A 27,741-nucleotide genomic window follows, 5' to 3' on the forward strand; every position below is an offset into this window, starting at 1 on the left:
TTTTCTGGCATACTCAGAATTTAAATTAAGGAAATTTAATAAGTTGATTTAAACTAGTCCGTAGACCCAATATGTTAAAGGAAGTTTGTGTGAATAATACTGAACTCCCAGTTATTATCTTAAAGTTAAATGCCATCTTCCAAGTTTAATATATAGAACAATATCAATATTTAAAAATAACACCAGACTTGCTATCGGTCAAAAAAAAAAAAAAAGGGGAGGGAGGGCAGAAAATGAGTATCTACACACAAACTGTTTGTAATTGCAAAGTTCTTTGTGAATTTTGACGTTTCCGAGGTTTCATGGATCGCTTGAGAATTCTTTGTCCCAAAGGAAAAAAGCTGCTAACTTTCGGCGTGAGCTTTACTTTTAATCTATTGCCAGTCTTAAACTATCATCCATATCTGCTAGTACCTGGAAAAAAACAGCCCGACATCTTTTTCTCTTGATGCTGTCAGCAGACAACCTGCTGGAGGGAAGATCCATCTAGATTGTCTTCAGAGGAAGAAAGATTAAAAACTCTGGTAACTCAGGAGGACTCTCAGAATGTTAGCGTCATATATTTGGAAAGATCTGTGGAATAGTTAGGGCTACAATCTTTTCTCTGTCTTTGCAATAAACTACAGGGAAAGCTTCTTTTTTCAAATAGTTACTGCTTTCTTGAGGGTTCCAGTTTAATGCCACAGGTACTTTTTCACRTCCTGAAATTGGGAACTTACACTGGTCATTTGAGTGAATAGTGCATAGCACTTTCAATGATGTTAAGTTTTGGATCCTTCACACACAAGCAGTGTGCTTACGTTGTTTAAAGTGGAGAGTGAAGAATATTGTAAAACTTGATTTTTCTCTAGTGGACCGAACTTAAGCTTATCTTCAGAGACCTGGTGCAAAAATAATCTCTGAAAAGGATAAGGGAATTAAAACTATGGAATGAGTGGCGATGTGATATTCTAGCACTTGATTAATTTTTTTTCTTGTAAGAAGAAAAAGTCATTGAGAAATTTTATGAGGCAGTAGTGTCTCTTTTTCCTACTGTTGTAACATTCTGTGGATGTTTTTTACTGCAAAGAATCTCTCTTGTCTGCTTTATATGTAGGTGTTTATATGTAGATTTTTTTTTTTTTAATCAGCACATCAGAATTCTGGGAAATGTTAGTTAACGTGKATGTTATCCTGGAGAGCAATTTGAACAGCTGAAATTCTGGGAATTATGGCAAGAGAGTATCTGGCTCTTGGCACTTTTGCCTGTGGCTGACTCCTTTTCCCCTGCTTTCTACTCTGTGTACCAGGTTCCTAACCAAGCGGGAGCAGAAGCTGATGCAGCGCCGCCAACACGCAGAGGAGCTGTTGGAGTGGAAGCGCCGCCTAGATGCGGAGGAAGCAGAAATACGGCGCATAGAAAAACAGGCTCTAGCTGCCTGGGACAAAGAGCTGAAGCCCAAAGCAGCCAAGAAAGAACTGGGGGATCAGAGARCAGAGCCCAAAGGTAATAAATAGCAAGGATGTGTGTGCTAATAAATACTAGAAAGAGCAAGGAGGGGGAACTGATGTAAATGCAAGGAGTAAAACATAATCTGGCACCAACTATTGCCTGGTTTTTGTACTTCTTTCCCTTTTTTTTTTTCTGTGGGTGTTTTTGTGGGGCTTGTTCTTTCTGGATGCTCYCAGAATCTTTGATTTTCGCCCTCTGCTGTTTCTGCTTGGTTCTTTTTAACTCTATTGTAAAACTCAGTTTTATGTGTGTTCCTCCTTTACTGTCTATCCTCTGAGGTGTGCAGTGCATTATAGATGCACTAGGTGTTTCTACAAATGAAAGCATATGTTTATCTTTTTAAAACAAAATAACAAAAATAATTTGATTTCAACTTAGCCATTAAAACCCTTTTCTACTGCAGCACTGTTGTGTCCCTCTCCTGGTAGCCTTATTACTGTTACCATCAGAGGCTGCTTTCCCTTTGTTGTTTGCATTTCCAAAAGTTTAAAGTTGTTTTGAATTCCTTGATTTTGCTTCCAGCTTCCCTCTACCTCTGTTGTTAATGCAGTGACTGAAGTTCATTGACTTGTTCTCCATGGCTGCTTCAACAATGTTCCATGTCCTGCAGAATTTAATAAACAGGAGCATGGAAAACCCAGATTATTATTTTGCTTATTGCCAGTTGACGGACTCATGATGAAATCATACTATTAAAATGTTTTCTGCAGCTACCGTAAAGGAAGCAATCACTTCTAAATTCAAAATCTTCTTTGCAGGTTATATGCTGCACTGTAACTTCTTCRTAATAATTAGTGACTCTTTCTACTGGATGGTCAGCTGGAAGAACAGGTTTCCCTAATGATCTTTTTTGGAACCTATTGTGTGGAAAATTTTAGAATATCCTGTAAAGCATTTTGTTTTAAGCATCCAGAAATCACTGTGTATCATAGTTCTCTGGTAAATGTGCCTGTTCTTTCTGAATATTCACCTGTAGGTATCTACRCAAGTGAAAAAATGCCTATCAGACACATGCTAGTAGCAGTTATTACTTTACTTGCAGACAACAGTTGCCTTGAAATCTCAATACTATTAGCTGCATGTATGTCAGTGCAAGCTTTTCATATGCTCTGCTTTTTCCTTCTCATTATTCAATCTCAGAAACAGCGAGTGAAGAGGAGTCTCCAGTGCCTTCTTGCTCTTACCTCAACAGTGAAAGCTCTGTCCCAGAAGAGCTCGGCAGTCCGGCTGCTGAGTCTGTCCCATCAGAGACCATGGGCCACGGGCAGTCAGAGAGCCCAAATCATCATACAGTTACAGAAGAAATGGCCTATTCTGAAGACATCAAGTCCTCTACCTCTCCTGGCAAACTTGTGAGTGAGCTGTTTATGCTGTGTATATTCTTAACCTTGTAAATAGCTATCATAAAACATAAGAAATGTAGCTATTCTAATTGTCTAGGCAGAGATTAAACTATTCCCTGTGTTTTGCAATGATATTTTACAGTATTATGGATAAAAATTGTGGTGAGATGTATTCTTTAAGTCTTAAAAAAGTGTTTCAGCATAGAGTTTAGGTGGTTAAATTTGTGGGCAGTCTTGCAAAATACTTCACGTGTGTCACRTAGGTATGTGGTATGAAGTGGTGGAACACTGAACCAGCTTACTGGTGTGAATCAGCTGTGGGCTAGCTTGTTACCATTATGTACATTCCTTCTAGAAGTTGTGTTCAAGGAGTATGAAAGGCTTATGTTATAGTATTGATCCACTAAGCAACATTTTAGCTTAATGAAAGAAAATTTACTTTTTTTTTGGCCTACTTACAAAAAAATAGGGCCRTATTTTTTGTAGTTATTTAAAATGGCGTCATGCACTTTTTCTGTAGAGGGGTCCAATTGGTTTCACAGGTATATTTAAAAGGAGATTTTATTGCCTTAGTTGTTACCAAATATGATTACATCAACTGTTTTGAATACCTATGAGTCAGAAGCATTTCAGTTCACTTGGTAGTAGRCTAGTTTAAGGTTTACTGAAATCAAGACTCAAAACAAGCAATTAGCTCTTGTTCTTCTGGGTATTTGACTGTTTTGGTATTTTTTGTTTTGCTGTCCAAGAAACTAAGATCATAGAATCATAGAATCCTTAAGGTTGGAAGGGACCTCTAGAGGTCATCTAGTCCAACCCCCCTGCACACGCAGAGTCACCTAGAGGCACAGAATTGCGTCCAAGTGAGTTTTTAAATAAACCTGCTTCTTAGATATCTTAACCCAATTAACTCACTTTTTAAATATCTTAAAAGATAAGCTTTTAAGGTGTTTAGCTAYGTATTATTACCTATAGCAAGTTCTCTAGTCAGGCTATGTTCTTTCCTAGTAGTTAKCTCATGGTGAAAACAATCCCCTGCTTTCAAACTGAGCTTTACGATTAGTTACTTATTTGTCCTTTTTATTCTCAAATAGTCTCCTCCTAAAAGCRGTGTGTCTATATCAAAGCAAGATTCCAGCAAAAGCAGCCACAGAGTTGGAGGGCAGCTACGTGCAGTTGTGAAGTCTCATCAGATATCTCACAGCTGGTCTGATGAATCTTTATCTATGACACAATCAGGTAAGTTTAATATCTGCTTTTAAATTGCAGTTTAAACTGCAATTTATCTTTTTTTTTTTTTTTTTTATGAGTAGGCTTAACACAAATACCTAGGTTAGAGTGCAGGGAAACAAATTCCTGGAAATTGCCAGATTTGGAGCTTCTGTGAGGGTGTTTTCCCTAGATGTTATTTAATCTGTTAAGCTTAGGAAGACTTTTTTTTCTTTTTTTTTTTTTCTTTTTTTTTAAGAAAACAATTTAGTTTCCTGCAAAGAGGTATGAAGAAGGTAAGAGCTGAGAGGCAAGATGTTTTTAGAATGTAAATATGCCAGGTTAGCTCCATCCCACTTATTTTAAGAAAAAAGATGATTCAGCAGCATATAAACATGATTGTCCTCCTTCTGAACAAAACCTGGCTCCCCAAGTAGTATAGTTCTTTTACCGTGACTRTACGATCAAGTCATTTGGACCTGGGCTGCTTTGTGCCAATCTAATGGGACCCTKCAGTACGTGTGCAGAAGCTTTGTGTCCACAAACAGGACAGTCTACCTTGCGAGACAGTGGATCATGAGAAAAAAATATGTTTTAGGTGTGTCAGGTTGGGTCTTGCAAAACTGCTGAACATTTCTTACTTCTTTGTGTCCTAAATCTCCATTGGTGCTATGACCAAAAGGTTTTCTCCTAGGCATCGGGGAAAAGAACTTCAGTAATGTGTGTGCATGACCTGTCATTTTGATCAGATTGTCAAATTGAAGCCCCTAAGGAAGTGATTCTGTCTTTATTTTTGAAAGAGGATTAAAATTGTGTGCAATAAAACAGGGCCTAAGATTTGATTTTGAGTGATAAAATATAAGAACTACTGTGTGGTCTCACACCACAAATTTTTTAACTTAGTATTCAGATTGATTCTGTATTGATTCAATATTCAGATTGCAACAAACAAGAAGGAAAAAAAAATTACAAATGGATTAGTACAGAGAGATTCTTTTCCTGATGTGCTCTTCCAGATTTAGTCATGTGGCTTCCAGGACTTGCTTGAACACACTCTTGAGGAGTCACTGCCATCCATTCCATGTAGTCATACATTAAACTGTGTTAAACTGTATAGTCTGTTTTGAAGAGACTTCTGTACTTTCATCTTCTAAAACAACTTGTACTCCAGTGTATGAAAAYATCTTGTACTCCAATGTGTGATAGCATCATAAAATACTTATCATTAGCAGATGAGTTTGCATTCTCTTCCAGCTCACGTGCGCGCTCTCTCTCTCCCTCTCTCGTTCCCTCTCTCTCTTTCTTTTTATTTTTCTTTTTTTCTTGCTAGTATATCTACATTTCCAGTCTTTCTAGTGACTGGTATAGCCAACTTAATAATCTTTTATGTAGTTTCTAGGGTAATATGTAGTTAAGTCCAGTAAAAGTAGTATTTTTGTATTGACATTTTGTCCGTAGGGCACTTTGCAACACAGGTAAGTGTTCAGCAACATTATCAAGTTATCTTCTAGTCCTAACTGAGAAATCACACAAAGAAACCATGAGGAAAAGTTAAGAGGCAACAGTGGTGATGAAAATAAACTTTCAAAATAAAGTGTTTGCAGTCTTTGATCATTTCAAACACCAGGTAAATGTATCAAGAAGAGGAAGGTGGACCAGGATGGTKCTGGTTTCCCAATAAATCATTTCGTTGTAAGGAGACAAATCTTCCAAGCTTCATAGTAACCAAGTSGTTGCTATGTTAGCCCTGATACGTGCACAGACAAGATCAACCGAGATGAAAGCGTATGCAGATCTTTCCCCTGTGACTTGATCACTAAAAGCTATAATTATGTAGTGGTCACTTACCATTCAGGAGGAGTTGTTAATTACGGTAATGTCATAAAGCACTCCTGATTAGCAAGTGAGATTCCCTTCTTTTCTTCCTTGTTTTTCTTAATTCCCTAAATAGTTAACAACAGATGTTAGTGGAAAAAGAATACAGTAGTTTGATTGTATTTGCTGGTTGTAGTTGATGAAATCCTTCATTATGTCTCTYTGTTGCTTTGTAAAATGAGACTGTAAAATGCTTTATAAAATGAGAGCAAAATGTCCTGCTGTTCCTGCAAAATGTCCACCACCAGATAGTCATGGTGACTGACTGACTTAGATGTTTCAAAGAAGCTGGTGGGCTTATGAGCATTTTAAGCTCTTTGGTCTGGAAAACAGCATAGAAAATACTGYGTGTCAGAAAAGCAAATCAGCATGGATACTTCAATTAGGAGTTGGCTGATATTGAAAAGTAATGGGGACATCAGCCCCAGGAAGGAACTTTGAGTAAGACTATGTGAGATAAATATTTTGAAGAGTTTTGTGAATTTATTTGTGGCAGCGCAAGTGTGGGACCAGGATTTTAGTTTGCTGTATAATGGTATAAGTTTAAAATGAGAAGCATGTGGATGTAATCAGGCGGGTAGGGAAGAATGAAGAATAAATAATGAGTGGTGTTATGAATTTGGGATTTAACTTTAGAAGCCTTAATATGTTGAGTTTAATTTGCTGAAATTAAATTCTTTCATATTTCATTTGGGCAGTGCATTRCATTTACAAAGTTATTTATTTGCTAAATGACTATTCATTACCTTTAAGTAACACTGATCTGTCTTGTGTAAGTTATTTAAAAACTAACATTAAACTTTTTTCAGAAACCACATCTGACCAGAGTGACATTGAAGGCCGGATCATGGCCCTGAAGGATGAACTTCGAAAAAGGAAATCTGTCGTTTATCAACTGAAAAAGGAACAGAAGAAAAGACAAAAGGAGAGACTGAAAGCCCAGGAGGCCAGTTTGATCAAGCAACTAGAGGTTAGAAACAGGGGAAAGGAAGGCAAAGTAAAAATCAGATTGTTAGTCTTGGGTAAATCATTATATTATGGTTGTTGCTGACAGGATATCATACAACATCTCTAAGGGATTCACTGTGGCAGGAGTGTGGTGTATTCTGCCCATTTAACCACATTCAGTAGCGAACCAAGTCCCCAAGGCAAAAAATGTTATTTCTTTTCTATTTTATAGCCTTAATGGGACTCTAACAATGTTCAGTCAGTTTTTACACGTTAGTAAGCTATCTGAGATTAAAGAGTAGTGCTAATGTGAATCTGAAAGTTTTAGTGTTTTACTTTGAAGAACAACTTACAACTGTGGAGCTTTAAGAAGTTAAATGTGTTGCTTTACATAAAAATAGTGCCCTTCAAATAGTTGAGGCTGTGCTGTTTTCATTTCATAGACTTTGTTTGCTAAACAGTAGTTACCTCTCAATAGATTAACAACCCTACTTGTTTTTCATGCTTAGACATATGATGAGTTCATCAAGAAGACAGAGGCAGAATTGAGCCAAGATCTGGAGACATCGCCCACRGCCAAACCTCAGATTAAAACTCTGTCTTCGGCTATTGAAAAACCCAAGATCAAGGCACCACCGCTCCATAGGTAGCCAGGTTTTCTTTTTCTTTTTACTGGGGTTATTTTGAAATGCCAGAGTGCTGTTTTAGCAGAAGCCTTTGCTGCAAGGAAACCTAGTAACTGCTGTTCTCTTCAAATCACTGGATGATATCTGCGTCCTATCTGCTGGTCTCATCAGGCCCAAAACAGATAGATGCACTGCCACTACCATCATATGCATCTCACTTCTGTCTTGCCCTATCATTCATCTCCTCTTCTCGAAAATTACTTTTCAATAGCAATTTAATTCTGTAAATATGTGCTAAATGGTACTGTGGGCTCCTGACATGAAGAAATTTCTTCCATTTTGGTCACCCATCCTRCCTGATGCACTGTGTGAAGCAAACTATTCACATTCGCAACTTAAATCTACTTTAGATTTTACATGTTGTAGATAATTCAACAAATTTCTGCAATTTATAATATTTTCCAGGTGTTTCATTTCTCCCAGCAGATGGTACGATTTTAGTGCACTTAAGTAAAAATAAAAATTACTGTTTTATTTTCTTTTTAACTGCCAAAAGGCAAAAGTTTGTGATTAACATTTAGAAAGTGGCCCGTTCCAGGACTTGCCAAATCCTTCTCTGTACTCTATCCCTGTTTTTGAGATTCCCTTTATTTTCTTAATATGGTGCACTCTATTATCATTGGGTGGTRTTATAATAATAGGTCCTTGTATTTACATTCTTATCTTAAAATAAATAAATAAGTCTATTGCAACCATGATTCACTGGAAGTAATTTTTCAACTTTTCATCTTTAGACCTGAGACAGCAAAGAATTGGAAATCACTGACTGAAACAGAGAGATCCAGAGCATCTTTGGAATCCATTGCGGAGCATGGGGGTATGTAATAGGAAATACTAGTGCTACAGATCTCAGGTGAATGTTTTAATCTTTAAACTTTCCTTCTTGATTCAAGAAGGGGTTTTAAAGGAGCATGAAGACTTCATAAATCAGAGTACAAAAGATATATATTTTTTACTCTTCCATATTTACCCTTCCAGTATTTCAGGGATGGTGTTTTTTTAAATTACGGCATTTCACTCCCCCTTTAAAAAATTCTGAAACGTAACAGTACTTGGCTCCCTTCTTTTTAAGGGATTCTCCAGTGAGAAAAATCCAAACCCTTGTTGATTGAAGATTCTATATCTATAATATAATTAAAACTAAAACTACAATAGATGGATGGCTTTTTGTCCATGCTTTATTATTTCTGTTCAGTAGGCTTTTTTTTGCTATTGCCTGAATATTCGCTATTTAATATTGTTCTTGCTGAGCTTTATGTGAAACCCTAATCACAACAATTTTGCCTTTCTGTGTTTCCTGTACCTTTATCATTTGAGAAAATTCTGCTTAAGGAAACCAAAATAATGAATGCCTTAAGGATAGGTATTTAATACTAGATATTTTTCAGATACTTCAAAAAGATTTTCTGCTAATCATTATCTAAACATTATCTGCCATTTTAATCTGCTTGTTTTTATTATGACTTCCAAACAWATACCAGTGCAGGGACAGAAATGGTAAGAAAGTCCTAGAGCTCTGGAAATGAAAGAATGTTGCCCATATCCATTGGCCATCCTAAAAAATACGTGTTTCCATATGTGTTTGCTTGTGTGTGTTTGCTTGTGATTGCAGTTTTCCATAAGACAATGCGGGCTATACAATCTGCTATGTTTCACTTTTTTCTTCAAGATACTGCATCATCAAGAACTGAGAGATCTGTGCCTGTGCACTCCAAGAAGGTGACTGCAGTAGATCTTCTTGCAGAAGAACGTTCTCAAACATCATCCTTGATTTTGAAGTCAACAAAGAGGTCCAGAGCAGAATCTGGTGATTCCTCAGATAATGTATCCTCATTGCCTCTTCTCAAAGATATAAAAGACATTACCAAGATATCTCATGARTCTGTGAACAATATGGTAAATACATCTAGTGATGAGACTATCTTCAGTCATAAATCTGAGATACAGGAAGACATAGAGAACATAAAATCAGAAGAATATGAGCTTGAAGAGTTTCCTGATAAGCCTTTGGAGAATTCTGATGTCATGTTGCTGTTAGATAAAGAGCAGGAGAGCTCACTGGACATCCTTCCAAAGAAAGTCCTCTTTTCTGAAGACGAACAGTTTCAGAAGGAACCTTCTGGCTTGACTGAGGAAAGCCTTCATGGCACAGAWGAAATCTTAGACCAGAAACTGACAGACAAAGACACTAGAATTGGACAAAGTGTAGAAGAATCTTCTCACCAACTGAGCAAATYGGCTGAGGAAAAAGGTTATCTGGTTTCAGAACAAGCCTTTACACAAAAAGAGCAATCGTACTCTGAAGATTTTGAAGTATCCTTCTCCATAAAAGAAGCATCAGTTGAAGACACACCTGTGGAAAACAACWACAGAGATGACTTAGAAGTGTCACTTCTCTCCCCAAAAGAGGATTCTCCGTCCCTGAGAGAGCAGTCACAGCATGCACCAACTGACAGAAGCAGGTCCACCAGTCTGGGCAGTGATGGTGAAATCAGTGAGTGCCTCAGTGACAGATCTCTATCGCTCTCTGGCAGCATGCATTCAGAGAGATTATTAGAACTTAAATCACCTACAGATTTTCTAAAAAATAATGAATATGGAGATGTGGAGAAAGAACAGGCCACTACTGAATCACCACCATGGGCCTCTGCTTCAATTCTAGAAGAAACAGATAGCTTGCTAAATTTCAGTATTGGAGATAGGGTTCTTGTGAGCAAAGTTCAACCTGGAACATTGCGTTTCAAAGGTCTGACCGAGTTTGCCAAAGGGTTTTGGGCTGGTGTGGAGTTGGATAAACCAGAAGGAAACAATAATGGAACTTATGACGGTATAAAGTATTTTGATTGCAAAGAAAAACATGGCATTTTTGCTCCTCCTCAAAAACTCTCTCATATTCCAGAAAGCATTGATAGCCATTTAGAAACAAAGAAGGATGAAGACTCATTTTTTGATGATAGGCTGGACAAGCAACACACAGCCAAGCAGAAAGGTGAAGAAAGTTCTAAACCTGGCAAAGAGGAAGGAATGCAGAAAAGAGATACAAGAGAAAAATATTCTCAGGATAAAGGTCCTGCAGACACAACTGTTTTAGGAGCCTCAGCTGGGGAAAGGATAGATGGAGAYTCTTTGTCTGAGGCAAGCAACATAAAGGAGGTATCTTTAGCTACTGAGTCGCTTGCCCAAGAACAATCTGTGGTGGATTACCTCAAGCATGCTGCAAAAGGAGAGGCATGCCTTGCTCCTCCCATTTCTGGTGTCATGGAGAAGACTTCCACTGCTCAGTATTTGGAAGACATCTCCGATTTTCTTTCTGAAAAACTGGAGAGGCAAAAGACTTTAGGGGAAGAATGTGCTGAAAAGTTAGATGATCTCTCTCCTGAAATTCTGGAGAAGCCTTCAACTCCACTTCTGGATTTGTTGACAAAAGAGAAGAACCAGTTAGAAGCCCAGCTTCGACTGCCATTTAAAGAGGAAGAAAGGACAAAAATACAACTAGAAAAGGTCAGTTTGTTGACAGACAGTCTCCTCAGAGATTTTGTGAAAGACACAGTCAATCAGCTACAGCAAATAAAGAAGGCCAGGAATGAGAAAATCCAACTTAGCAACCAAGAGCTCTGTGATGTGAAAGAGGATCCCAGTACCTCAGCCCAGCATGTGAAAGAGCTGATTCCTGATGGCCTGAATAACTTTTTTCTAAGTTCTGATTTAGAAGATGAAAGAGAAGAACTTTCCTCCCCAGACATGTGYCCCAGACCAGTGAGTAGCAGTTATCTTTTAAGAGTTGATAATTCATTTGATTAATGATGAATCTGAAGAATGGAGTGTGGCACCATTTTTTTTCTCCGAAGTTGTATTTCTTGATGTGAAGAATGTGTGTCTGTGTGTACGTACGTGTTCTTGCAGGAATCCTATTTCATGGCTTGTTTTGTTAGCTCTTGAGTTGTATGAAAGACATTTTAGCCCATGAGAAAGTGAAAATTATTTAATGCAGGGAACATTCTGCTCACATGTTCAATTTGTATTTCATCCTTACATCCATTTTTTGTTCTAAAAATATGTGGATGTGATGGACTGTAAACTTCTCTGCCTACTCCCTGTATGAAGTAATCATTCTCTAACATAATTAATTGTAGTAGAGATCGTTAAGTTGTCAGACTGCTCTATCCACTGCACTAATATATCATGAGTAGTGGAAGTTCAGTCTTTCTCAGAGCGGCCATTAATGATACAGGTAGAGACTTGGCCTCCCTGCTGAAGATCCCAGTAAACCTCATTGCTCTGCCATTGATCTCAATATATTATTATTACAGAAAATATCAGCTCTTTTCACCAATATGAACCTTGGCTCAGTCACTGAAACAGCCATCACCTGCTAAAGGCTTTTAGGCTGTTGATTAGAGCAGACTGAGATTGTTGGTAAGCAAAATAAAAGAGAATTTTAAACTACTCAACCTTTTATACGTGATTAAAGGTTAGGACAGACGGAGGAGGAACACAGACTAGAGGGACCCTCTGAAAACATTGATCAGGAGTGGAAGAAAACACAGGTGTTTGAGTTGTGCATTTCTAATTTTATTGTGGTTATCTATTGTCATTGAGAGAATTAYGGTAAAGCATTTATGTATATATTGCCAGTTATATCAGTAGTGCATACAGAAATCTAGTTTTGTCGAATGTCTGATAGGTAACAGCGTGGCACCACTTTAATGTTTACTCTGTTACTCTTGATCCCCAGGAGAGCCCCGTATTTGGTGCCAGTGGTCAGGAAGAGCTTGCTAAGAAACTGGCAGAGCTGGAGCTCAATCGGGAATTCCTGAGTGTGCTGGGGGAAGATCAAGACTGGTTTGAGGACTATGGCTTGAATTCCCATAAAGTCCAGCAGAAGCAAGCTGAAGACCCAGCAGTGCTGGCCAAGGTAGAACCACAGAAAGTCCCAACAAAGCCTTGCGAGGAGCCTTTGGCAGTCCCTTATACTGCAGTGGAAGTAGAAGGTATGGTACATGCAGCCGCTGAGGAACTCTGGAAACTCAAAGAGTTGGGTCATGATCTTCAGCCTTTCAGCTCTCCTATGGATCTTAGCRATACCACCAAAGAGCAGGACGTGGAGATGGTAAACAAACAAGTGTATAAAAAGGTACAATCTTAAGGCTTTCTGTACTTGCCCTTTGAATGTTTTTTGTTCTGAGCAACAGAATTCTTTAATTTTACTACTTTCTTTGTTAAGGCCGTATTTGACTTAACAAAAGAAATCTTTGGGGAAATCTTTGCTGAGGATCCTAATCTAAATCAGCCTGTTTGGATGAARCCATGTAGAGTTGCCTCTGCTTACTTTCGCCGAGTAAAGGATCCAAATGATCTGGATGAAATCAAGGTAGGAAATCTTTCTTTTGTAGGGGAGGTAAGATGAAAAATCGAGTATCGTCACCTGCCTGAGGGCTAAAAAAAGTGTATCCCATAAAATATGAGTTGAGAAATGAGATGATAAACAGGAATCAGTAGGAAGCAAATTTATAAAAAAATGACCCTTTTTACTCAACAGATTTGCCCTCCTCTCTTCTTGCATGACACTRGTTGCTTTTGAACCATAGCCCTCTAAGAAGAACTAGTAGAAAGATCCTTGGTTGTCTGTRTAAAACTGTTATCCTGACAGACAGCTGCTTTAGCAGATTTCAGTGGAGCTCCCTATATTGGCATAAATTGAATTGCAGGATTGGGCCAAAGGGAAAGAGGTGAATTTTATGCTCAGAGACAACCTTGCAAAGAACAGTGGGATTTGCTGAGATGCAGCCACAGGCTGGCTGGTGAGGGCACTGCTGTATTTGGCAAACCAGAATTAGGTCTCCTGTTGCCGATGGTGTTGTTCAAGAAAAGACAGAATACTAAAAAGCTAGAGCCTGACTGGAGCAAAGTTCAGCTTGCAGAACTGGACATTATGGGAAAAGAAAGCACTTCCATAAAGCTTATCAGGACATAAATGGAAACTCCCAGCTGTACTGCTGCTTCTGAAGATGTTTTCTTGGATTAAATTCTCATTAAGTTGCTCAAGATACATTTTAGCTCTTAGAAACTCAGAAATACTATCTCCATCTTCCTTCCCCTTCTCTCCCCCTGAAACTTTTAAGATATCAGAGGGAGGAGAGAAGGGGAGAGCAGGAGCACAAGGCAGGAAAGATACCAGACTCCCACCTACTTTTCTCTAATGTCCTCCCATGAAAATTGTTCTCAGCACTGCTGCAGCAAAGGGTGTTGCTTTTTTTTTTTTATTATTTCTTTTTTTCTCCACTTCTGTGTTTAATAATTGTTCTACTTACATAATGCTACATCAAAGACTTCCACTGAAAATCTTTTCCATGCACTTTACGTTCCTTGACTAAACTGAAACATTCCATAACCTGAGTTTCAAGGCAGGTACTCTGTGCATACAATTCATTTCTTGTTTAAATATGATAACAAGTCATCTTTTCTGTTCTGTAGAGCTTTATTGCAGCTGAAGTGCTGAAGTTGTTCAACTTGAGGAAGGAACCTAATCACAAAACAGACTGGCAGAAGATGATGAAATTTGGACGAAAGAAACGGGACAGAGTCGATCATATACTGGTCAGTGGTTGAAAATAAGAAATATTGCCAAATATTGTTTATGTATCAAACAATCAGATATTGGCTCCATATTGAARTATATGATCACATTTTCAATATTCGACCATGTTACCTACAGAATACAATATGTACATGAGTTCTTAATGGAAAGGTTTAAGCARTGAACAAGACTTCTACTCCTGTAATGCTTAGACTAACTAGTGAATGAATCTGTCACTGGGGAGAGATGCTTTCAGTAAAAATTAGATAGATAGGTCTGATTGTTATATTACGTCTTGCAAGTTACTTGGTAGGTTGTGTTACAGGATGATTAATACCTTTATTGGACATAATGATAGTGAAGGTTCTGCTTGGGAACATGAGCTGTCATTAACATCGTGTTTCACTTAATTGTACCTGAAATTGGTTCCACACGWAAGTAACTTCCAGCCATGGCTTGCATGGGCTTTTAATAGCTCATCAATAGAAGGTTGCTGACACAGACATTTTTCTAAGGGGTTTGACTTGAAGTGTATGTAAATAAAATGTTTTCAGAAAGGACTTGCATGTCCTAGGGTGCTTGATTGGGAAATATGGAGACTGTTACAGCATGCACAAAAAAAAAAAAAAAAAAGTAGTTATTATATTTAGATCCCTGAGAGAACTAATAGTACAACCATTATGCTTGTGTACTGATTTAAGACATCTACTCCTAATTTCTGTGAGGGAAACCCAGGAAGAAAGTTTCCCCACTGGAACAATTTGTTCCAGCTGAAATTATCCCAAGTGCTTTAGGTGAAATGAGTTTGAAGATTTGCACAGTGGGACAAAGTAAGTTGAGACAACCCAGTCTGCAATTTGTTTATAGACTCAGACATCAAAGATTCACGTAGCTCTGACTGGTTTGCTCTAGTAAATAGTTTAATGGTTTCATCTTATTTTGTTCTTACAAGAGTATGGTAATAAAATTTAGCCGAAGGCTGGGAATATCTGTGAAACCTGCCACGTGCCATGCTTTAGGAATAGGGCTGTCCCAGTGGCACTGCTACAGAATTTGGGCTGTAACTTAACCGCAAGTCAGGTTTTCTGACTGAAAACCTAAGAAGATGGTGTACCTTTTTATTAAAGTCTCTTTAAAATCCTAGGTAGCTGGATAGATTTCTCTGTTTCCAAATTGGCAGCCACTTACCTCAACATCATTGTTAGTAAGGTTTTTTTTGATAGTGACAAAAAACTCACCTTTTGCTCCTTTTTTGTAGCACTGGAAAACTCGAATGTTAACTTGGATCAGACGTCATTCTCCTCAGAAAGCCTTTATAAAGGAATTTTTTAACAGAAGCTCTATGATCAGTCGGATAGCTGCTCCAGCTATTCTTAACATTTTCAGCAAATCTTGGCTTTCAGCACACATGTGTAGGATATTCACATTTGTGAAATGCCTGAAATAAATTTTAAAACATTTAGATGTTTACTTCTTTTTTCTTCCTGTGTGTTCTTCTTTCTTTAGTGGTGTTACCTTTATCTTGTGTATTCTGTCTCTGCTTCGTGAGAAAATCTCACATGTGCACACCAGTTGAGGTGCTGCATTTGGGGTATGTCATTGCTGTGTTCCCCTTTCAGAACCTCTTTAAACTAYAAGGGAACCCCCTCCTGTCTCCTTTAGATTCAGGTACTAGCAAGAGTGTTTTCTCTCCCCCCTGTGCCTCCCGTTTGAGAAGCCTGCTGAAAGACTGCTGAAATGTATCTCACGCTCTGACCCTTGGATTTAAGGGATAAAACATTTCTGTGCCGTCTGAACCCTGCAAAGCTGTCTACTGCAAGACTGGCTTTAATTTGGGAGCTACAGAAGAGGGCTTCCAGACCTAAACCCAAAAGAAACAAAGCCTGCTCATATGCACGGCAGTGCATCTTAATTTTTCCAGATATTCCGAGAGTTAAGTCCTGGTAAAAATGGACTTTAGTCCCTTGTTGTGGGCCTTCTTCCAGGGCAGTGATTTGCTTCTGGATTTTAATTACTTTCAGCCTCCCACATGACTCCTTAAATGTAACTTGCTTCCTGATATCAACTACATACASTTTTGTTTTTGTCATGAGAATGTGCAAGAGCTGAAATATTGTGAATGTGCTGAAAGCAATGCCAAGCCCACTTCCATGTAAGACAGTATGTTCACCAAATGCAGGCGAACTGTGTCTCCCTTGCTTGTGTTTTATGGTAATAATATCAAATGTTGCCCAAAGTAGTTGCAAGGGCCTCAGCTCAGATGTCTGCAGCTGGGGCTACAAAAGCAGCATGATGGTTTCCACACTCGCTTTGAATATCCACTCTTAGCAAGACTTGCCTGCAGCTAAAATTGCGCGTTCTTTTAGTTTTTCAGAAGTATGGTCAAAGATGTCCTTGTTTGTGCCAAAGGAAACTGTGGTCTGTCTCTCAGAGTAGGACAGATGAATGATAGAGGCAAGAGAAAATTAATCACTAATAGATATATATTTTTCTCCCTTGCTCTTTCTACTGCTGTCCCAACATCCAACTTTTCTCTGTCTTGATGAAGTTACTTTGTCCTCTCCCTTTTCTTGTATTTCGTCGTGTATCTTTTCCTTCCTAAGCAGAGGAAAGGAACTGTCTTACCAAGTTGTCACAGGTGAGATAAAAGAATCAACTCCTAGGGGATGTGGACATTGGAGGTCACTGAAGAACCACAAATAYCAGAGCTTTCTGGCTCTACTTGATTATTTCATTCTCTTGCTTGCATTCACTCRGTCTCTGCTTGCCTTCTAAGCATGGAGATTGCTGCTGGCTCGAGAAGGTCGGGCAGAATGTCATGTTGGCTTGTCCTTTGCAGCTCCTTGCAGCTACCAGTCTCAGGCATCACTACTCAGGGTCCCTGGGTGTCCCCCAGCATTTGTCTCCATCCATCTCCCTGGTCTCCAGGATCTTACCCTAAGAGAGAATCTTCACTTTTTCTTTTCAGACTCTCTTCTTTCCACAACTGCTGCTTCTTTTCGAGACCCTTTCTTTTCAGCACAGTCTCTTCTTTCCAGAATTTGGGACATGCCGCACTTGCTTAGATCAGACACTATCAGAATTTGCAACCAGCCTGTACTGGATGCAGCTAGCAAGTAGCAGGGCAAAGGAGCAAGTAGCTCTTTTCCTTAAAGAGTTCAGACTTTCTGTTTTGGGCATTCATGTCCACACACRCGTGCCCATGTATCTGCTGCCTGTTAGCTTTCACATTTTAAGCTTTTTTTTATTATTMTTCTTTTTCCTCTAGGATGCACATTCAGTTTTCATCACTAGTATTGTTGTTTCTTTCTTCTMAATGCGTAGTGCAACCATTACGCYTCATCTTTGACAGCAGCATGGGAAGTGAGGGCTGGGGCCAGAGGAATGTTTGCATCATTTGCCTTTCTTACATAAYGCAGAACACTGCAAGCACATACTGGGGCTCTTCCAAAGCTGCTCGCAAACAAGGTTTCCAGCCCCTTTCCCCAAAGTCTCTTAACAGAAAGGGAAAGAAGGTGTGCGATGGAGAGCTCAGTGTAACTGAGGCCATATGAAAGTCTTGGAAGCGGTGCCAGTTCCCATAGGGTTCTCATGGTCTTGAGCCTACACAACGGTGCTGGTGTTATTGAATCATCATTCTGCAGCTATAGCTGTCACCCTTAAGAAGTGCTCACATTTCTGAGCACTTGAGCCTCAGACTAAAGGGAGGAAGAGCATATTGGAGCTGTAGCTTTTGGACTCTTTTGGAGCTCAGCATGTGGGATTTATGGACAGAGGTAGCTGAGCAATAGAACAGTTTCCTGCAGATCTTCTCTGGTATTTTAAATGCAAGTGGGGTTTGTGCCTCTGTTTTCTTCTTTTGAGAAAGTTTGAGCSTTGGAAAGAATCTGTAAAAGTGAAGTGGCCACTAAACAAAATTTCAGCGCTAGGTTTAAATGGAGAGTATGYGATTTGGAGAAAAGCCTGATAAGTCTTTATTTGCTGAATGAATGATGTATTCCGGCCTGTTACCGGAATTGGAATCTGATTGCTAGCAACCAGTGAAACAGGGAGCATTTTGGGAATAGAAGGAAATAAATACCTGTGTTGTTGTTTCAGCAGTAATCAGCACAAAGTTCACTTTGCAATAATGCCCTCAAATCCAGGGAAGCATGGTATATTTTATACAAATGAGTTATAATGCTGTTGTACAAAAGCCATTTGAAGTTGCTTCTTGCAAATATGCCCCAGTATAACAAGATTCTTGCGAAAATGCTATTAAAAGTTTTGCCGAGTATTCTTTTTTAATGGAGTTCATTATGTTCGTCAGGAATGATTCATTATATCCCAGTACTTGAGTTCTTCCAAGTAAAATCTTTTGCAGGAATAGGAACTCCTTTAAAAATAACGGTATGATGSTAAGTAGGAAATATTCATACAGTGCAGCAACCTGCCTCTAATAGATCTATGTTTTGATATTCAAAGCATTTCCTGCAACCTTTTATGAAAACAGTTGTGTTGTTAGCAGATCCAGACTGTTTTGGACTCTTCCTAGAACTTTTCCTGGGGACGTTATGTTAGAGCAACCGAATTGTAACATTTGTTTATGTTTTGTCTTTTCCTTTCTACCCTCCAAGGTGCAGGAACTTCATGAGGAAGAAGCACAGTGGGTGAATTACGACGAGGATGAACTGTGTGTAAAGATGCAGTTGGCAGATGGGATCTTCGAGGCCTTAATCAAAGACACTGTTGATGTACTGAACCAGATAAATGAGAAGCAGAGGAGATTACTACTTGTGTGACAACGCTGAAAATAAAACTAGAAGCTGTGTAACCTGCGTCACGGGCRTTTCTGACTCCTGACATTCTCTCTGCCTTGCAAGCACTGCTGCTGGACTTCTCTGCATGGGTTTTAAAAGCAGTTGAGATGTGATTAAAGGAATCTGAATTTACATCCTCTGCTGCTAGAGACCTTGCACTGGATTTACTTTTGGAAACAAGCTGATGCCTCACTTGAGGCTGCGTTGTGGAGAGCTCGAAYTGCTCTCATGCCGATGCAGTGAGCTGCAGAGCTGTCTGCAGTTGTCCAAGGCCCCTGCCCAGGGCTTCGACGTTCAGTTTTGTGCCCTGAAAGGGCTGGGTTACGTTGAGATATAGGCTGTTTGGCTGGAATGGCCATCAGCCATCAGTGCTCAAGTTGTCTTTAGAAATATGAGTCATTTGGAGAAGAAATGGTTTGGTCAGGTTTTAGTCATAAATGGCTCCTTACCACACTAAACAGTGTTATAGTCTTTAACACTTCTCCTGCGGCCCTGGCAATGTGCATCAGTGTCTTCTGCTACAGAGCCTATTTAATTTTTTCTCCAAAGCGGTTTTCCATCTTTCTTCCTGTGATGTGGTACCAAATAACGGCGCCAGTTAATCCAGGAGAAGTAAGTGATGTTGCTTTCTGCATTCAAGTAAAGAATTCTTACTGTTTTTTTTTTCCTACATAACTTGCTACAGTCCAGAGGTGGAGCAAGATAAAAGCCACCTAACGTCAAGGGTAGAAGATGAGCCTGTGGACAGCTTAACTGCTCTCCTGTAGCACTTCACCTCCTAGAGTGCCAGCTGCTCCTAGATAGTGGATACTCAGGATTCTCTCAGGCACGAGACATGGAGGAGTGGAAAATATGTTTTTCAAAAACAAAATTGGCCTTCTTTCCCTCTGCTTCCTTCCTTACTGTCACCTATTAAATGGAGAAGCTGTTCCTTGAACAATTTTGGGGGGGAAAAAAGTGTATTCACCAAAGAAAGCGGTGTGCAGTGCTTGACGGTCTGCGTGGTTTGTGCTTGTGGGCTTTTTTCTTTGTTTCTTTCTTTAATTTATTTTCAGATAATTTATTAAGTGGGACATAGGAGAGTGTCCTGTGCAGAGAGAGCAGGACTTGAGAATGCTTCTGTTCTGGTGACTTGTGGAGCCTGTGTTCTTCACACAAAAACTCCAGCTTCCTGAGGGTGGGAAGCAAAAGCAGGACTTAAGAACGAAGCCTCTTCTGAGCTGACTCAGAGTGAGGGGAGAATTGAACGGATTGAGTGGAAGAAAAGACCTGAAGCTTCCCTCTTCCAACTGTTCCCTTGTTCTCCCAGAACTCCTGGGCTGTAGGCAGGTCTGTTCGGTGCTGGCTTCAACTGCAGTGTCCTCCTGCAGAGTGCTCTTCACTGAGCTGTCCCTCCCATCCATGTGTTTTCTTGGCTGACACAGACAATCTGGCATCAAATGATGTTGCAGTAATAGTGTGTATCTCAATTGCTAACTCGGACAAGACCCAGAGGGGTGTCAGATTCTCCAGACAAGCTGGAGTGTAAAGGGGCACCCTGAAGCCTGCTTGGAAGCACCCCAAGGATGTTGTATTAGCCCATGATAGGCATGGTGGGAAGATCCCTATCGTTTCTTTCATCCGATTGTTTTGGGGCTTCCTGCTAGGCATACCTCTGCTACTTCTTCATTTTGTTCTCTGTTTTCCACCTTTTATTTTGGAAAGCTGCCATTGGAATATTTGTGTTTTGCACAGTGACACATAGCTGGTGATTCTTTGGGGGCAGCGCTGGGAAACGCTGGATTTGCCCGAGATCCAAGCAAGCTCTCAGGTGCCGTATCRTCAACAGCTCTGCTGTGAGTTAATGGTGAGCGACATCCGCGAGAGCGTAGCAAGTGAGAGACCAAGGAGGAGGTAACGGGGTAGAGCAACACCTCTGACGAGGTCGGCGTGTCTTTTGGTGCAGCATCATTCCTTCTTTTTTCCTTAAGTGATTCGGTTTGTCCTTGTGAAGCGTCATGATGCCCAACTGTGGAATTGTTAAATTCTTAGGACAGAAGCTGAACTAAAGCTGCTGCATTTTAGCTGGCATTGCTGTCGCTAAATGCATCACTGCCTCAGATTCCCTTTCATGTATTTTTCAACAGAGATGATTGCTATTTTTATAGATAGCAATTATGGAAAAGAGAGCAGAAATCTGCCRTGGAGGTTTGCAGCTTAAGTATCCCAGAAATGCCGAGTTTGTTTCCGTTCCCTGATAGCACGGCCAGTACAGAGACACAGACGTGCCCTGCGTCCTTGAGGCCTCTTGGCTGCTCTGCAGGGCTGGCATGGTGGGTTTTGGTGTGGACACCGACCGGGGAAGGTTGTCTAGTTGGCCTGCGGAGGTACCGGGGACCCTTGGAGATCACAGGCCTGTTGTCTGGCTGATTTGCAACAGTACTTCAGCGCCTTCAGCAGAAAAGGTAGCTCTCTTTACTGCTCTTTGGGCAGAAGGAAATCGTGCCTAGGGAATGATTTTATTCCTTTGCATACGTTACTGTTTACTTTCAGTAGCAATTCCTGATCGAYGCAACCCTAGAAAAGACTTTTAACGTCTACAGGTTGACCATTTCGGTCCCTCCTTGGGTTACTTGGGGTGCTAGGGCTGGCAATGACCGAGCCGGAGCAGTGGTTTGCCTAGGCCAAAGGTGGTGACAGAGAGACAMAGGGAAGGCTGGAGAATTACACACAGAGACTGAATTCTGTATGTCCTCCCAGCCTTGCCATGTAAGGACAAAATCCTATCGCTGGGTCCTGGTTACCTTAGCTATCGGATGGAGAGCGCGGTACCCCTCTCCCGGCGGATGCTTCCCGAGTTAAGCTGTAGTATAGACAGACTTTCAGAAAAGGCTTGTTCCTCGCAAGGTCTGATGACCGATTGCAAAATCCTATCTCATTCACTTTCCTTTCTTGAAAAAGTGGCCTTAGCTTTTCGCAATACTTGAATAAGCGYGTACCTGCAGAAGATCTTCAGTAGCACAGTGATAGAGACCTTTTAAGTAACTATTCTGCAAGRAACTGAGTACGGTTCGGATTTTCATATCCCTTTGCTACCTTCAGATGAGGAAAACAAAATACTTCTGAGCAGAGAGAACAGTTGAACCTTACAAGGTATTTAGTGCATCTGAAGTGTTTACAAATCAACTAAAATGGAGAAAAGCAAACTATCAAACTTATTTGTAATTTAAGCATTAAGTGCAAAAATATATACAGATGAAAGAGGAATACTGTAATTAACCTGCATTTAATAGTTTTGGGGTTTTTTTCCTTGACTTTGCAGAGCCTTTTGATACACGTTTGCAAAGCCGCCTTTTGGGAGGCTCCGTCTCCCTGTGTACTGTATTGTGGAGATATCAAAAGAAGCCTGTTTACTGTGTATGTGTAAATAACCTGGTAACTTGGTTTTTGGGCCAGTTTCAGCTAATGTTCACATGCAGAGCAGCTTTGCACAGTAGACAGACCCAAGGATGAGGAAGGGTTTTTGTAATTAAGAACTGTAAAATAACCAGGGTGGTCCCTGTGTACACCAGTGTAAATATCTTTGGTAACTGAAATGTACTTTAAGAGAATAAAATCTGTAAATAAACTGATTTATAAATTAATCTTGTTTCCTGTTCTTTATAAAATGGAGTTTTATAATTATCCAAATGGTTGCTGWTTCTGAAGGTGTCCTGGAGATCTGTCCCCTTTCTTTCTGATGCTGTACTTGGGATGCCAACCACAGCCCATGAAATCCCATTAGAGTTGCCTTGATTATAATGATACATTATTAGAATTTCCTCATTGTTTAAGCTGACTATTGATAAAAGCAAAACCAGAAAAACAGCACAGCTTAATCATTGCAGAAATGCACTACATGATCTTGATRGGGGAAAACAAATTACTCTTGCATATGTTTATTTAAAACAGGTTTTAAAAAATCATGGTTTAAAGCATTTGGAAAGATACAGCTCTTGGGTTAAACAATTGGCTTGGAATTAAATTCTTGAGAGCCTAAGTTGGGTTTCAGGTCTCTCAATTAAGCTCCTAGATGTTTGCTGTTCTGCCAATAGCTCTGATCATCTAGGGGCAAATGTTCTTCTCTGGAAACCGTGACTTGTCAGTGGAACTTTCCTAAACCTTGTTGTTTCCTTTCTTCTCTGGCCGCTGCCTGGAGTGTGTCCGGAACCACGAAGTCCTGGTGAACGCGTGGAAGGTACCAGAGCTCTGTAAGGGGACGTCGTGCTGCTAAAGGATGCATGTGGGGGCACGCGGGCAGGAGCCACATGCTGTCGCTAGAGGTAAGAGCAGAGAATGGAGGCACCGCGTGTGCTTCCTGAGCCCTCCCCAGAACAGACGCAGGTGTTGGATGAAGGCATTAACGCTGCGCTGAGCTGCTGCTGGTGTTTCCCCTTCCTTCAACACAGGCATCTCAGCTCAGAGGAAGACCTGACACGCTCTCGTGGGAGCTKTTTTGCTGCAGCCCGCGATGCTGGGCGCAGCAGGAGGTGTCCCCAGCGCTGCGAGTGGGGACACTGTCCTCGGCCACGCTGCGAGTCAGCACCTCGCAGCCCCAGGGCAGCGCACTGGGGCGCTCGCTGTCCGAAGGGCCGAAGCGAAATGGCCCTGGCTTCTGCGTGCTCTCGTTAAGCAAAAACAGAAGAGCATCCACGCCACTGCCTTCCTCGCCCTGCAGCTGTTTTGCTGTCCGAGTCCTGTGTTTGAGGGCAGTGATCTACTAGCAGCTGTCAGCATCTATCGCTGGAAGTGCCTCAGGATGCATTTCGCGTTAGGAAAATGGATCTGTGCTGCCTTGGCTTAAGGACTGGCTTCCCTTAGAGAAAGTGCTCGAGCAGTGGGAACATTGCCACAACTCACCGGCAAGTGACACAGCAAACTGCTGCCTTGTTCCTCCATCCTAACCCTGCCAGTAATCATCTTGATGAAGGCTCTCGTTTCCTCATTTGCAAACCTATGTTACTTCACTTCTGGCACTGACTTTCTGCCGCGACGTTGGTGCAGCCCTTCCCAGCTCAACTGGCAGAGTGCAACTGCGCTGCGAAGGTTTTGAAAGCCCGTAGACATGCTCAACCCCAGCGAAACTCCCAGCTTGGGCAATGGGGACCTTCCCAAGGCAGCAGCTAAGCACACCACCTGGAGCAGGACTCTTCTTTGTGTCCTGGGGCTGCCGTCTGTCCCGCTCTGGCAGGGGGCACCGGCCCCGGGCATTGCCCAGCTTGAACGCCTGCCTGCTCAGCGGGGGGCTCTGCTTCAAAAGCTGCCTCTGCTCCAAACCTGCGTGTGTCCCGCATAGCACGAGGGCCTCCGCAGCACCGAGGCCCTCATTAGCGCGTTCCGTGGAAGCAGAGGAGCCAGCAGGGAAGCTGCCAAGCGCTGGCAGCTCCCTCCAGAGCACAGGAAGGGGAGCAGAAAGGGCTGTGGGGCCTGAAGGGCTGGCGCCCAGCCCAGTGCAGGGGCCGCTGGAGGCAGAGTTACACACGGGATGCARTGATTTGGAAAGCACGCAGCTCTCCTGGGGATGGACGTGCACAAGAGGCATTTGGCCTGGCAAGCGCCCTTCCCAAGGCTGGCCAGGAACAGGTCTGGTTGGTTCCTGCTCCGAATATTTCCCTCAGCCTCCTTTTCCAGCCCTGCAGTCCAACCGTGCTGAACCTCTTGCAGTGCCCCCTCCTCGCGGGGTTTCCACCAGGCGGGTGACCTGAGGTTGACTCCAAATAGGATTTTGTCTGGAATTTGGTGGGAGTGGAATTAACCAGCAGTGCAGGAGGATTAATTCAGCAGCGTCCTGGATGCGGTCCAAGCCTTCTCTTGCACCTTCACTTGGGTATGCTGAAAACCCCTTCTGCCCTGCTGTGGTGAGGGTATGGGCACAGTGGTGAAATGGTCGTGGATGTGAGGGAACAGCAGCAGCCGCTGCAGTTGTAAGTCTTTCTACGTAGATTTTGCTTTGTTTTATTCCAGACAACTAAGGGAGACTGCAGGAGGAGCTGCAGGAGGAATGTGGACTCAGCAGTCACATCCCACTGCCCCTTGACCGGTTGTCTCGCTCGACGGAGGTGATGGAGATGACGTGGCTCAGTGAACCCCACACATGGGCACCAGTCCTTCACCCCTGGACACTTGCTTCTGCTGCAGGCCTCCTGCCCCGGAAAGAGCCACTTGCTCCATTGTCACCCAGGTGGTATTCTCACTTCCAAGCACTGCAATTAACGCAGTTGCCAGATGATGATGTGGCAAATTTGGGTGGTGTAGCCTCCTCCGATCTGCTTCTGGAAGCTGCACAGGTGAGTTGGAGTGGAAAACATCTGCTCTGTGCATCCTGGGTAGKGGCGATGATTTATAAGGAGAGACTTCGAGTACATCTTAAATGTATGGGTGAAACATACCCAACCCTGACATACCAAACACAGCATTATCCCTACTACTCCCCCTCACCTCCTTCCAAAAATGACGACCGGAGAGCTGATGCTGTCCTTTCCAGCAGGCATGAATCAGCAGACAGTGAATAGCAGAAAGGGGCTGGAACTGCCCTGCTGTTTCTGCAGACACCGAGTATGTCGATGCATTCCTCACATCCCTAGAACGCACCCTGGGTTTGCTTTTACATTTTGCATTTAWTTATTTATTTATTTATTTAATTTACATTTGTTATTACAGGGTTTTAGGGCTTGAAAAGCACCTCTCGACTGGCCATAAGGAGGCCTCTCTCTCGGAGTCGGCAGCCATCGGCTACCGGTCGTGGCTACGAGGAGGTTCCCTGCTACCAGTCACAGGTGCTGTCCCGCAGAGCCTGTGGGGAGCAGCCCGGGTTCAAAGCCGACTTGCACGTCCTTCCTGCACGTGGCATGGCAGCAAGGGCACATCACTAGGCTGCTGCCAAAGGTGTTGTCCAAGAGCTGTGTCAGGGAAGGTGAGACTTTATTCTTGTGGAAATGGGGCCACCTTKACTTGGAGCGTCCCAGGTGGCTTTGTCAACAAGGGCGGGGAGGTGGTCGAGAACGWAATTACCGCTCAAAGTCTGAGATTGCTTGAGACACTAATCAGGGAAAGGAGGCTTCTTTATCTAGGGAAGTGCCAGGCTTTAAGCACCTGAAAGACTATGCACAAAATAGGCTGAGGAGGACTTTACTGATTTCATCAATCCCTCGCATAAAAACTTTTCACGGCAGCCTTAAAGGAGACGATCACCATCTTCCTTAAAGAGCCTCCAACATGTCAGGGCTAGGTGACACTGTTGCTGGCTCTCGTGACTGTGCCATGACTCTTGCATTAGTTGCATGTTTTTCTTGGAGTCAGTTCCTGGAATCACACAATTAGGTAGGAGAGCATTCTTTAATTTCCGATGAAGAAAGTCCATTCTCGGCAGAGCCGAGAAGCAATGGGGAGTAGGAGAATCCTGTTCTAGGACTTCAAAGTTACAAGGAAGCGACATGGCCCTGAGCTGTATAATTTGGGTGGTTTTGAGCCATTGGTGTTTTGCAGCCAGGTTCAGGCTTTTTAAAGTTTGACAATAAAGCCCTTTCCACATCTGTGGAAATCCTGTTCTGTGGAGACTTCTCAGACATTTTGGTGGTTGAACACACAGAAGTCCAACTGGTCTTTCCTCTCCTCTGTAACCCAGTGCAGAACATACCAGGGTGGCTCTTCACCTCTGTAAAAATGACCCATTTTGGGCCCAAGGAACGAGTTCTGCAGGGCTTAAAAGACTTCAATGGGTGCTTCATGGCCTTTGAAGATTTCAGCCACTTGGTCTTGCCCARCCCTCGTTGATAACCTCAGTGTGAACCTAATCAAGCCCATGAGTTCGTTGACTTGGGGGAAAGATTCCTGCTGGATATTAGTCTGGGGAAGACGCTTTGCAAGCCCATGAGCTTTGCTGTAATGAGCTAAAGCCACTGCTCAGCTGCTGTGTGGGCACTTGCCCAGAGCTAGAAACTCTGCAGTGCTCCTAAGCCCTTGCAGCAGAGGACAGACACAGCCCTGAGTCAGTTACTCTCGAATTTGTCTTAAGAGGGGATATTTTAATATCTCCGCTTCACCCATGGCTTTCTGCGCACCTGCCAGAGTGTGCTGCAGTGACAATCCCGCTCTGCCCAGCTCCAGGCCGAGGGAAAACCTGCCCTCTTCCTTCACATTACGCTTAAGGAGGAAAAAGGCCACGTGGCCCGTGAGCGGGGGCCGAGGAAGGGACGTGCCGGCCCGGCGCAAGGCTCCCATCCCCACCCCTTGGCTTTGGCAGATGAGCCACCGCGTGGCTCACCCCACAAGGAGCGTGAGCCCCGAGGCGCGGGCTCTCGCCGTGGCTGCCTCCGGGCACGCGCGTGCTGCCTTTGCCACCCAAAGAGGCTTCAGGATGCGCAACGAGGTCATGGAGGGTTCAGGCAGCGGCACCGGCACCGGCCTCCTCTCTCCTTCRGTGCAACAGCCTAACGCTGCGGATACACTACGCTAACCAAGACCCTTGGGCAGAAAGCAGGACAGGGGTGAACACACGGAAGAAACGTGTTGCACGGTGCCCTGGGACGGCCTGGACGAGAGAGGCCGCRGACCAGCCCTGGCGCTGGCCGCGCTGCGTGCCCGGCCTGGCGCGGCAGCCGCTGCCATCCCGTGCAGCAGGTGCGTGCTGTGTGTGCGGCCGCACGCGCGGGGAGCGCGGCCGGGGAGCCGGGCCCGTGTCCCCGCCGCGCTCCGTGTGCCCGGCTCGCGGCGGGCTCCTCCAGCCCCGGGCGCGCCTTTCGGGGGCGCGCGGTGACGTCAGCGCCGAGCCGCGGGCGGTGACGTCACGGCAGCC

The 27,741-nt window shown here is 42.6% G+C and overlaps 1 protein-coding gene across 1 annotated transcript in view; it reads left to right on the top strand.

Moving 5' to 3' along the window:
- Window positions 1-22,192, top strand: part of CEP350 (centrosomal protein 350) — a 59,798-nt gene extending 37,606 nt beyond the window's left edge. The window contains exons 27-37 of the mRNA XM_026042905.1: window positions 1,290-1,486; window positions 2,633-2,844; window positions 3,930-4,074; window positions 6,729-6,889; window positions 7,377-7,513; window positions 8,288-8,370; window positions 9,223-11,309; window positions 12,289-12,687; window positions 12,778-12,924; window positions 14,028-14,150; window positions 18,747-22,192. Of these exons, the coding sequence (XP_025898690.1) occupies window positions 1,290-1,486; window positions 2,633-2,844; window positions 3,930-4,074; window positions 6,729-6,889; window positions 7,377-7,513; window positions 8,288-8,370; window positions 9,223-11,309; window positions 12,289-12,687; window positions 12,778-12,924; window positions 14,028-14,150; window positions 18,747-18,911 (3,856 nt within the window). The 3' untranslated portion in view covers window positions 18,912-22,192. The remainder of the gene's footprint in view (window positions 1-1,289; window positions 1,487-2,632; window positions 2,845-3,929; window positions 4,075-6,728; window positions 6,890-7,376; window positions 7,514-8,287; window positions 8,371-9,222; window positions 11,310-12,288; window positions 12,688-12,777; window positions 12,925-14,027; window positions 14,151-18,746) is intronic.
- Window positions 22,193-27,741: the final 5,549 nt, after the last annotated feature.

Source organism: Nothoprocta perdicaria, unplaced genomic scaffold, assembly GCF_003342845.1.
Source record: "Nothoprocta perdicaria isolate Ctin4 unplaced genomic scaffold, notPer1 scaffold_318, whole genome shotgun sequence".
Classification (NCBI taxonomy): Eukaryota; Metazoa; Chordata; class Aves; order Tinamiformes; family Tinamidae; genus Nothoprocta; species Nothoprocta perdicaria.